The 12,542-nt window shown below is 41.4% G+C and overlaps 1 protein-coding gene across 1 annotated transcript; it reads left to right on the forward strand.

The window, feature by feature from the left end:
- Positions 1–6,343: 6,343 nt before the first annotated feature.
- cidec (cell death inducing DFFA like effector c) lies at positions 6,344–10,051 on the forward strand. The gene is made up of 6 exons (XM_083972553.1): positions 6,344–6,511; positions 6,809–6,877; positions 7,008–7,161; positions 7,532–7,681; positions 8,368–8,558; positions 9,612–10,051. The coding sequence occupies exons 1-6, from the start codon at positions 6,480–6,482 to the stop codon at positions 9,790–9,792; spliced, it is 777 nt and encodes a 258-aa protein (XP_083828679.1). The 5' UTR covers positions 6,344–6,479; the 3' UTR covers positions 9,793–10,051.
- The last annotated feature ends 2,491 nt before the right edge of the window (positions 10,052–12,542 follow it).

Below are 12,542 nucleotides of genomic sequence, written 5' to 3' on the forward strand. Positions count from 1 at the left end.
ACTACTGTGTCTGATTTTAACGTGTCACCCTGCTCTGTATGGATGACTGACAGCACATGAATAACCCCACGTAGGAAAGTGAACCACGCTAATCTGATGCATGTTGTTTTTGCAGCATAACTTTTGAATGGAGGTGGTAAGTCTGAGTTGTGCTTTGACAGCAGAGCGAGACAACTATCTAATTCATTATTGTGATTATCATTGTGTTATTTTTAGACACAGAAAGACAAGCAATGAGTGTGGAGGAAATGAGATTAAATGAGGGGAGGGCGGTGGGCTCTAGAAATGTAGAAGATAAACAGAGAGTGGAGAGGGCAGTGTCACAACAAAGACAAATGGGGGTGAAGACAAAGTCGTGGACGAGCAGGCAGAAGTCCAGTTGAACGTCCGACTGCGTGCCACACAGGTCGCTCCTCCACTAGCGCAAGAAGAAGAAGAAAAAGAAGAAGAAGCAGAAGCAGCTGTGCGACAGAAGATACATTCACACAAGATCTGACGGCCAAAGACCAAAGTCCGGCTTTAGCCCAGAGGAGGGAGAAGTGCCTTTTTGCCAAGTTACTGACATTTCACCGCGGTGTCACTGTGTAAGTATGGAGTAGGATTATTACTCTTGATAGTGCCAGGTACATAAAACAGAAAATATTGCAGTAATATATTAGAGAATTGGATGATTTATTGAACAAGTGACTAAAGATTTTTGTGACTTTTTCTGCAAGGCATTTAAATTTGAATCATGAATTATGTTTATTCTCCTTTTATGCACTGACTTGGATTCCTGAAATGTGTGTGTGTATTGGTTTGGATATTGCAGATGATGAATGTTATTATTTCTTTCTTATATTATTCTACAATTCACCACTGTCCTCATTCATGATATAAAATCAGTATGATATATGATTTATACGAGTGTCTTCTGTCCGATTAACTATGGAGAAAAAAGAAAATCCTGTTGCATGCCATCACTGAGCGAACTCTTTTACAGCATCACAGCTGAGTGAGTTTGAGCCACTGGTTGATGTGTGATCTCTCCTCTCCCTGCAGATGCCTCTGACCATGAAACGTGTGCGTGTGTGTTTCTGCCTGGCTCTGCTGTTGCCTTGGTGTGTCCAGAGTCAGAGGAGCGTCCCTGCTCTTGCCAAACTGGATGAAGACACACTGACGGACGTGCTGGCTGTCGACATCCTAAACCGCAGCGGCGTGTTGAACTCATTGCTCCGGTCAGAGCATCACACGCTGCTCAGGCGATCGCGTGCCCCTCGCCCAGCCTCCCAGGTGCCAAAGCGAGCCCAGCAGGGGTCCCGCTTCGCCCTGTCTCTCGATGTTCCCACCAGCATCCTCAGTGTCCTCATAGACCTGGCCAAGAACCAGGACATGAGGACCAAGGCTGCAGCGAACGCAGAACTTATGGCACGAATAGGCAAGAGGAAATGAAAAGTCCCTTGGAGCAGTCGATGGGGCTTGATGGAAAAAAATCTCACCATGTAGGGGAGTTAACACATTGTGGCACTGGCACTTGGTTAGAAACAATGTTAGTTTGGGTGCAAACAGTCATTGCGGTCAGTATATTTCCTCTAGAGCTTAGATCTGCGTTACTTTTATATTTGTATTAAATTATTTATTCTATTACCTCATTATACACAAACACTCCTTGGACGGACTCTTGAAATACTTATAATTAAAAGGAAGGATGTAAAACATAATCGCACAAAAGGACACTGCAAACAAAGTCAAAGGATATAAGATGAAGCTGGTCTTTTTTCTCTAAGATTATTCACCCGTGGGTCAGAAACTGTGATCAGGTTCTCAAATCTGTTTCTTGTGTTTGCATGTGTAATCTTGAAATCAAAGAAAAAGGTTGTTCAATTAAATCCATTATGATAATGATATTTTTTTCTCAAGTCTAATTCATTTCACGCACTGATATCATGCACGCTTAGTATAATTACAAGCATCAGCAACCCATAAAGCACAAATAAATGGGTCTGAGCCAAATAAGCATGCGTCACCATCAACAGTGGGGCCTGATGTGTGATAACAGGACAAAGACATGGGCAGGATATTGACCTCTGAAAGAGGAGCAGACCCTTTCTATGGACCCTTTGTTCACTAATACTTGATGAATTTTCCAAACGAGTCGCAGCTATTTTAAGTCCTATGCACGATCTGCTCCGCATTAAACTAATATCTGTGGCATGATTCATCTGTGCTCCTGCAGTGGGCATGAAATGTGAAGCAACAGAGTGAAATAAACTGCTCATCTGATTTACATGAGTTCGTTCTGTTTTACACTGGTGTCATGACCTTGACTTATTCACTTAAATCCACCGAAGCTTTACCAAACAACGTAAATACTGTGCAAACAGAGTAGAGCACTAATAAACTAAGCACTATACTTGAAGACAGAAGTTGCCACTGTGATTGGGATTGGAATACAATAAATCAATAAGACCACCAATGCTCTGTTGAGCTAAACAGATGATCTAACCCCAGAAAATATACGAATGACTCAGCAATTACTTAGATATATTAGTGTTTGGTTGTTGCCCCGCTGGCAACACGGAGGACGATGTTTACACTGCCATGAGAATAATGTGACCATGTTCTATTTGAGGAGGACTAAAAGGTTTTCTCAGGCTTCTGTTGCAGCAGTTATCGTTCAAGCAATTTATGCAATGTGTGTATTCCTCTGAGTCGCCACGGTCTTTATTTAGCCTTTTCAGTTTGGGTTGAAAGTCATCTCTTAGATCGGCCTGGACAAACGTAGTTCTGCTGCAGTAGTTGCTAATGATACGGAAAATAAGCTGCACCAATGATATAATATCCAGTACAGGCAGGCACCATATTTTAGTTGAAGTATTTCCATTTTTTTCTATTTTACATTTTACTCTGCTACATTTCAGAGGAAACTATCGTTCTCTTTACTCAACATTTGTTTGACAAATACAATAACTATTCTCAAACATAACCAGATTCAGGATGTCAGAAGTCTAACTTTTACAAATGCGTGATTACAAGCACAAATCTCTACATTGGTTATGGAAGTATTCACAGCCAATTATCTGTGAATGTACAAAAATAATTGTTCTGTGGCTAATTCATATATTTCATCTGTGGGCCTATATTTAATACCAATGTCTCAGTGTATAACCAGCATTTCTGTGTGGTTGCAGGTCAGGGAGCTAGTTTTCACTACTTTATAGGCCTACAGTTTGTGCATTTAGTCCTTCAAGATATAGGCTCCCAAACTAGGGGTCATAAATCCTGGTGGTCCTGAGATAATTTAGGTTTTTTTTTTTTTTTGTGAAATACTGGACCATTCGGCCTCAATAGGCCCAAATAAAACCATCTAAGACTGGAAAATCTCAATCTGGACTCTGTTGTGTCTCTTAATTATGTAAAATATAATGTTGTGGAGTAGAATAGAGTTAGACTGTAGTCTGAAATGTCTAGCATAACATGGAAAAAAAACAAAAACAATGTGCATTTTCCCTGTAGCTACTAGGTCTATTTATAACATACATTTTACTTACTGCAGTACTATATTTTCCATTCCCTAGCCGTTGGCTAACACTGGCACTTTTACATTTTATTATGTCCATTAATGTGCATTGTCCTCCTTAAATAATAATAATAAAAAAAACACCTTTAGTGGTAACGTAAAGCATTTTTTTTTTCAACCACTGTCCAACACAATGAAACTGATTGCATAGTGTTTCAGGATATTTAGAGTGAGCTCATTTTCTTTTTACCTGCTGCCTGCGGATGTCTGAACTAGTAGTTCGTCATTTGTCCACGTGATGTCCTCATTCTTTCTTCTACCTGTGCCTTGAGAGAGAGAGAGAGAGAGAGAGAGAGAGAGAGAGAGAGAGAGAGAGAGAGAGAGAGAGAGAGAGAGAGAGAGAGAGAGAGAGAGAGAGAGAGAGAGAGAGATTCCACATCCATGATCCTTTTATGCATGTTGTTTCATAATTTGGGTTAAAAATGAACAGATCGAGTCAGATTATTCCCTAAATCCACTTCTACACTGGGCGGACGGTTCCAGGTGTTGGCTCATCCAACATATCCTCACTGCATGGAGCATAAATTAAGCGTTGCACTTACCATTACCGCTCACCGTAGCTAATTGACGAACTTAACAGGTGACCCTGATTAGAAAGGACCACAGGGTCTCCTAACTCACCTATTTTGAATCACATAGCTAGAGTTACAGTCTAACTTGTCTCTTATTTTGAAGAGAAAGAATGAGCCAAAATGGCGCGGAGGCGACCCAATTAGTCTAATCCAGGTGTTGTTAATTAGAGCTGAGGCAGTGGTGGACTCGTGGACGTGGACTGACTTTACAGCAGGAACATATAGGGGAAAGGTAAGTTTGACTGTTTTACTGTTTTCCCGCTGAACTCTAAACTTTATTGCATTGAACGTTAAACAACATAGTGTCACACATTTCACAAGAAACAGTGCAGCTCTGCTGTTATGATTATTGCCCTTCACATAGGCTATGGTTAAAAAATAGGCTAAAATAAAATCAGTATTAGGTTTGGGACTCACCCCAGGAAGGCTTCACTTAAAATTGCATTTAAACCCAACAGGTCTATAAATAAACATGAGAAGCTCTGCAAGGTTGCATCAAAAATAGTGATGATGGTCCATTTTGCCTTGTTTTAAGATGTGCAGTGCAGTCGAAATGAAAAAAGGTTTTGGAGGCTCTGTCTTCGGCCTGTGATGCTTTGAAGTGTCTGATGGGAGTTACTGAAAGGATTGGTGAAGGTGGGGTGATGGAGTCTGCCTTTGATTAAAGAGACTTTTTTTTTCTTCTGCTCTCTGTATCAGGCATAGTGTTTATTCCCTCCATCTCTCTTTAATCTACCTCCATTCCACCTTCAAGTACAAACGATTTTGTTGGTGTACTAGTATCTAGTTCTCTCTTTATGGATTTTATTATCCTGAGATCTGTCTCAATGCTCGGCATATATTATCTAAGAAACCAAAGAAAACAAGAAGTTGGTTTTCTGACCATGCCTCCTCTCTGAGTTGGCAGTTGCATCATGTATTTCTCTGAACTCCATGGATAATCCTACATTTAAATTTTGAGTCATCTCCTCTGTTTTGACTCCTCCGTTCTCTCTTTTTTTTTTTTTTTTTTTACAGAAAGCTTTTGTTTTGCATTTTAGCAGTGTGACAAAAAACACAAATACAGGATTATAGCCTGTCCAGTAAGCAAACAATATACTTAATGTCAGAACTGTGTGAATGTGAGTCTGTGTGTGCACTACAGATGTGAAAAGATTAATTTTCTCTCCCAATGCCACAGTTGTACAGGGGTCATCTGGGTGTGAATGATGTGCTGCTCAGCTGTGTCTCAAGCTCACAGACGGTGTGAAACGCAGCCACTGGCTATGGCGTATGAGTTGTGTAATAGAACAGCAGTGTTCTTTGGTCTTAAGTCTAAATTAAAACAGATTGTGCCTTTTAGCTGGGCTGTATTGTTACAGGAGGTGCGTGAGTGAGGTCACACTTGGCCCAAGACAACCCTTCAATGTTTTCAAATTAATACTAGTTGGATGTTGTTTATGATAAAAGCTGTTGCTTTGTACCTGGGTAAGATTGCCACCACATCATTTTTAAATCAATCGCTGGGTGTGAACTGCTGTCATACGTGTCAACAGGTGATCTCAGACTGCCTATAGATTTGATTGTGTAACCTGACGTCATGTGATAACACTGAGAGGTCTAGTCACACCTTTGCTAGATAACGTGGCGAACATTGAACGATGACCTAATGTGGGAAGTTTAATTTAGCCTCATTTCGTGACATAGCCCTATAGTTGGTCTATATGTTGGCCAGTAGGGGGTTTTTCTTGTTAAAAAAAATAATGTTTGAGTTGAAAAATTAGTACAGCACCCAAATATCTGTATTTTTTACACGTTCACCACCTTTTAATCAGTTTTTTTCAACATTAAAGGAAGAAACCAACCAGATCATTGCAGCTTCCATCTGTTTCTTGTACATTTATTTAATATTATCATAGTGTAAGTGACATTAGATTCACTTGGTTGATGCACCTCTGAAATACATTTGTTGTGTTTAGTCATGTGGACAGAAGTGTTTGCTGCCACTTCAGTACAGCAATTCATTGATTAATCCCAAATTGTCTGTGTGGTAAGATCCCATTAGAGATGGTGTTTTGATGAACTGACCCTTTAGGGTGTTCAGTTGATGTCATTGCATTTCTAATCTGTAACAAATTGCAGACCAGGGATCTTGTGGGGAGGGTTAGTAGGAGTGTTCCTGGAGAGTTGCTCAATAAAGCTTGGTGGTTCACAACTAGTTCAACAGTCATCGGCGCAAAGTTCATTGACCAAGTGGTGCAAGAAACGGCACCAAGAGCGTGTGTTGTCACAGGTTTAGCGGTCGCAGCTGAGTTAGGAGCTCTTCAGGAGGAGAGGATTATATTCACATACGGTCGGGACAACAGCTGATGAAGTGTCAGCTTTTTAAAACTCAGACACTGTAAGTTTATTTCTCACATGTAGATTTCCTTTCTTGTTGTGGTACGCTTGTAGTTTATTGAGAAAGAGGGTTTATTTTACAGATAAGCAAGCTGTAATACATGAATGTTTGGAAACCCAGATACAGAGCAAATTTAGTTTTGATTGTTTTCCTTTATTTGATATAATGCTATTTAAACTGCTACTTACTTGCTCCTACTTATCTATGAAACCTGTGTGTAATTTTACTGTTTACTGCTGATACTTTGTTGCCTTACAGTTAAAGTCTGGTTGGTAAACTGATCTACTTCCATCACAGGTCCAGGCGCCCTCAGATGGATTATGCGATGAAGTCTCTCAGCCTTTTGACTCCATCTTCTCTCTCCAAGTAAGAGCACTGCTCCCTGAGTTGGATGGGATGGTCGACTCGGCAGCACTATCACCAGTTCATAGAAGGCTTGAACTTTTGAACTTTCACCTACAATTACGGGCTGTGTTTGTGTTTGTGTTTTTCCCAGGTGTGTGACAGCTGGCGTGTCTACCACCGCTTCCATGACCCAGCAGCTCCTGTCGGGTCGAGCTCCTCAGCTGAAGCCCTTCAGAGTCACAAATGACAACCGTAGCGTGAAAAAGGGCATCATGGCAGACACGCTAGAAGACCTGATGAACAAGGTGAAGGGAGGGGAGGAGGAGCAGGGGGTGTAAGGTGTAGGATGAGGAAGGAGGAATTGTGACGCAGAAGAGGGAATGATTGAGCAGTAGTGAGTCAGTTGAAAGAAAGGTTAAAGACACAGTGATGAAGCAGGGAGACACCCCGGTGTGTTAAAATGTTAAAATAACCACAGACTTACTGGCCTGTGACTCACTTACTGCTGCACCGTCTGTGACACTCGTAACAGTTTGAGCTCATGCTGAGGAATGAGGTCTCTGTGTCTTCATGTGATGTCTTAATATAGAGGAAAAATGTTTGGTTTACTGTCTGGTCATATGACGCATGACCAACCCACTCATGAACGTGCTGCCGTGTGTTTCTTTTCCTCAGGTGACTGACTCTCTGAATGTACCGTGTGTCAGTGCATTGGTGCTGGATGAAGACGGCACAGGTGTGGACACGGAGGAGTTTTTCCAGACGCTGCCCGACAACACCGTCCTCATGGTCCTGGACAAAGGGCAGAAGTGGCTCCCACATTCAGTATGACTCTTTTTTTCCACATTAACCACTAGATGTCACCCTTGATCATTTGCATTGCTGTGTGGCACAGTGGAAACTGTATAATATAAAATACTGATGGTCTCTTTATCCACCCTCTTTTATGCCAGTGTTTCTTTCATGTAATGACTGAGCCCATAGAGAAGTGTCTGTTTCATTAATGAAGCAACCATGCATGGGGATGCTACATGACATGGTCTTTGGTCTGATTAGAAATGCATTGACAATTTAGTGACATTCAATAATGGCAAATATTTTATCCTTCAAACTGGACACGAGATGAATGAATGAGTTATTGTGCTGAGGCAGAACACAGACAAACACCAGAGATTAGTTTCCTCCCTCATAATTTGGAGAGGAAAAATGAAAGGCTGGTTTTGAATATTAATGAGACCCAGGGGTATCATCAAATATGAATTATGTTCACCCCAAAGCAATTATTTTCCGAAGAAAATGATGCATGCGATGATTTGAATCACCGTCTGAATATTTACTCTGGTGATCTGACATGGACCTTGTCTCATGGTCATTTTCCTCTATCATCATCATCATCATCATCAACAGGAGCTGCTTCAGTCTGAGATCCAATCGTGTGCTGGTGTTTACCAACGAAATGTGTCTGTGTCCTTTTGACCCGTCTCATGTTTCTCTTCCTGTCCCCCTCGCAGAACAGCCCCTCCAGAGATCAGCTCAGTGACCATCGGCCACGGCGCCGGACAGATGTGGCCAAGGTGACATTTGACCTCTACAAGAACAATCCCAAAGATTTCATTGGCTGCCTGAACGTCAAAGCGACCCTGTACGGTGCTTATTCTGTGTCCTATGACCTGCGCTGTTACGCTGCCAAAAGCATGTTGAAGTGAGTTTCCTGCCAAATACGTGAGACCTTCTGATATTTTTATGCTTTTGTGTTGAACTCTTATGTAACCGTTTTGTCTCCCTTGGTGACTTCACTGAAGCGCTATCTGGATTCTTGGTAATAGTTTAATCCAGTTAAGAGATGCAATTTGATCCATTTAAATGAGTTTCTGCTTCATAAATTTCCAAGCAGCTCATCACCTTTTGGCTATCCCACCACCCACTAACGATTTAGCTATTTTCCGGTCCGTTTCCTACAGCATGTCGGCTACTTCCATAACATATCAACACACGTTACATATTCTCTGCACAGCTCCAGACATGTAGAGCATGAAGTCAGATTGTGTTGTGTGTACCTGTGTGGGTGGAAGAGTTAAATGGTCAGATCACAGAAGAACAAAGGCTAGATTTTACAGAGATTAATTTTGGGAGGAGTTATGTCACAGCTGCTGAGATTTGCTGGTTTTCAGCTTTGACACAGCGCCTCAGTCAGAGAGGATTAAATTTTGCAGACTTGTCATATATGAGGCTTTTGTGCTCACACTGCGCTGGAGGAGGTTTGTTTCTTAGATTTCAGCTTCATGACATGCAGTTGATGTGTGAAATTTCTATCTGAGGTTGTGAATATTTCCTGTCAGCACTTTGCTAATCAGCTTGTGTGGTCGGTCATGCTTGTCTGTATTGTTTCCTGTGACAATTACTCAAGAAATAACTTGTCATTGTTATAATGCCTCCATGCTGGCAGCAGACAGAGCCAGAGGCATATTGTTTTTGGGTTGTACATACTTGCATAAGCCCCTTTCTCGCAGACATGGTATCTCACTAACACCTTGATGCAGCTTCTTCATATTTAGCACAAATATTCAATAGGACACAAGGATGAACTCATTAGATTTTGGTGGTTAAACATCACATCACTATCGTATTTAGTTGACTTTTTTAGGGACAATGCAATTAACTATACTTTCAAAATAGGGCATGAAACATGAATTTTCTATTAATGCCAACTCTCTTATACTTTCCTCCTCTCTCCCTGTCTGTGCTGTGCTTCCAGAGAGGCTCTGCGATGGACCATCTTCACCATGCAGGCCACAGGCCACATCCTGCTGGGCTCCTCCTGCTACATCGAGCAGCTGCTGGAGGAGGAGGAGCGAGCAGAGAAGAGCATGGTGCTGCCCCAGGAAAGCCGGATCAGGCAGCTGCAGAGCATGCTGCTGGGAAAGATCTCCTACTGATGACTGATCTGAACTCCCGATGGTTGAGCGGACACGTTGTCCATCTTGGATTTACCACACGCATGAAACTACTTGATCATGTCACAGATAACCGTGATGTTTGGAGACATGTCAGAAATTGCAGCGGTCACTTTGTTGCTGTTACATTATATTGCCCCACATGGTCGTAGGAGCAAACACTACATGTTGTTCCTCAGAAAGCACTTTTACTCACTATGTCATTTTTTCTTTTGGAGATAAATAAATAAAACTAAACCTTTTTAAATTTTATTCTTCATTCCTGAAAGTCCATTTAAGTTAACTTGCATGAGGTTCACCAGAAGGCTTCAGTGTGTGTGTGTGTGGTTCCTGGTCAGCCAGTGTAATTGGCAACAGGTCCAGCTGTCTCTCCCACGCTTCTCTAATTGTCCCCTGGCCTGCGCTGTCCTGTCAGCTGCAGCAGCCTGCTCTGCCTCAGAACCAGAGGAAGAGAAGGGGAAAGAGCGAGCAGCTGCGAGGGGCGAGGGGACGGAAGCAAACCATTATACTGAGAGTGAGAGAGGCTTCAGCTGGTGGCACAAGTGCCACTTTGGCCATCATTTCGAGTAAGGTGGCAGCAAAAAGCCGGGCAGATCTTAAACCAAATTGGTTGTCTGATATGTCCTGCAGAAGAAATGTGGGAAGGGAAGATTCAGTAGGTCAAGTGTTATGAGTCTTACTGTTGCTCTTTTTTTCTTATCAGTTGGTTTTTGCTGCTTTTTTTTTCTTTTAGCTTTTCTGTCTACAGAAAACATTATGAGCTAGAGCTGGTTGTTTCTGATTCTGTCCATGTCCATGCATGAAACACAATAAGTACCCCACATTGTACCAGCTGCTTCATTGTTTTCTAATGTATTGAAAGGCATGAATCTGGCTTAAATGTAATGAGTTAATGAATCATGGGAAGATTAACATTTATGTTTGGGTTTTTTTATTGGTCGGCTTTTGTATCAGTTACAGTACATCACATGAATACATTTACTTGCCCACATGCAACATAAAGATGAACACTGGTCATATTCCATTTCTTTGTTTAGACTAAAATGAGTCATGAGATGCATGCTGACTAGATCTCATTACTAAAATGGCAATTGTGTATTGAACTGTAGCTATACAATTATCTACAGTGAGGTTGATTTCTATATTGTGAGCAGGTTGCCAGTGTATTGACCAGGGTTTTTTGGCAGTTGGTTTGTTTTTGTTTCCCTTCACAGTGTGCAGATGCTCCAGCTGCACATTTCTAATCATGTACTGTTGTCTTGGGAGACCGAAGGTTTGAGCTTTGAATTGTAGCTTTATATAGTATATGTTCCATTGTCAATTGAAGGCTCAGCCATTCACTCAAATACACATAAAGGTAAACAAAACAAGATGAAACATGACAATAAATGAACGAATATCAGTTTGCAGGAAAACCAGCTTATGATGATGAACAGTGAAACATTTTGAAAATGCACTTTTATTCTTAAATGTTTTGGCCTTGGAGCCCTGTTTTGTTTGCAAAATCACAATGAATGGACAACCGGGGAAAAAAATATCACAATCAATACAACTGGACTAAATGCAATCTTTCTTATTCCAAAAATGATTCTTTATCAAAACATGCTGCCTATTACCCACAATGTATGAGCAAGCAGAGCCGAGGAGCCGGTTACAATGGTCTGCTACTCTCATGTCTTTCTTCTAACTCCACAGTCCAGATTTTCTTTTCATTTTCAAACTTCTTTAGTAAAGTTTGATGCAGATTGAAGTAACATCATTTGAGTTAACTCATCAGACTTCACACAGCTTCTTCCGGAGCTTCATATATCTTTCCAAGCAGCAGCCTCTGGGGCTGAAAAATGTAAGCCAACATATTTTAATGCCAAAATCTGCAGTTCCTTTAATGGCCACTTAAATCTTTCTCCAAAAGTGAGTCTATCAATCACCACTGACTCCTTCAATGCCAATCTTCACATCAGGAATAAACATGTTTACATCCTGATGCGAAAAACCGTATCTATCTATAGTTAATTTTCCTATACTTATTACAACTGTATGAATTATGTTGGCAATTTCTCGAGGCTGTGTAATTAAGGTAATAATAATGGTGGAGCTGAGGGCTCAACACATCTAACTGGATAGCTGCTTGAATGATGGCATTCACTTTGGACTATAGGAGGATTGAGTTCGAACCCATATAGAAGACAAAGAAGATTTTGTTATTATTGCGGCCACCCATGAAGTCCCACCACAAGCGCCAAGGACAGTGTGGCCTAGCGCACGGCCCATGTGCGTTTGTTACGCAGACATAACACAGTAATTACACAGGAATTGCCAAAAACATGATTTGCTTTGGAGGGAATAAACTTAAAGGGGAACTATACGGCTACAAGTCTGGTCTCTTTTTCTCTGTTTTGCTAACCCTCCTCTTGGCCATGTGCTTTTTTTTTTACAACAAGGCTGGTGAGAAATCAATCCATGGAGCTGGGGGGATAATATTATTTATCATAATGATGTTACGATGTTTGTGTAGTCTTATGTGTCATAAACGGTGCCGCAGAGGCAAGAGCTGGGACACCGGTCCGGGTCGGAGGCTCTGATCTTACAAGGTTGTTTTTCAGCCATGCACGCTAGGTGAAAGGAAGAGAGCCTCCATTCTCCCTTGTAACAAGTTACTTAACCATCACAATTGCTCTGAAGCTGTTTAATTAAGGTGCAAATGTAGCAGAGTTAAAGTGAGAATCCTGCAT

Source organism: Trachurus trachurus, assembly GCF_905171665.1.
Source record: "Trachurus trachurus genome assembly, chromosome: 5".
In the NCBI taxonomy this organism is placed as follows: Eukaryota; Metazoa; Chordata; class Actinopteri; order Carangiformes; family Carangidae; genus Trachurus; species Trachurus trachurus.

Excerpts from the sequence above, each read along its gene's own strand:
- cidec (XM_083972553.1), top strand. The coding sequence starts at position 6,480 with ATGAAGTGTCAGCTTTTTAAAACTCAGACACT. Across the intron at positions 7,162-7,531 it reads TAGAAGACCTGATGAACAAG|GTGACTGACTCTCTGAATGT; the intron begins GTGAAGGGAGGG and ends TCTTTTCCTCAG. Across the intron at positions 7,682-8,367 it reads AGAAGTGGCTCCCACATTCA|AACAGCCCCTCCAGAGATCA; the intron begins GTATGACTCTTT and ends TCCCCCTCGCAG.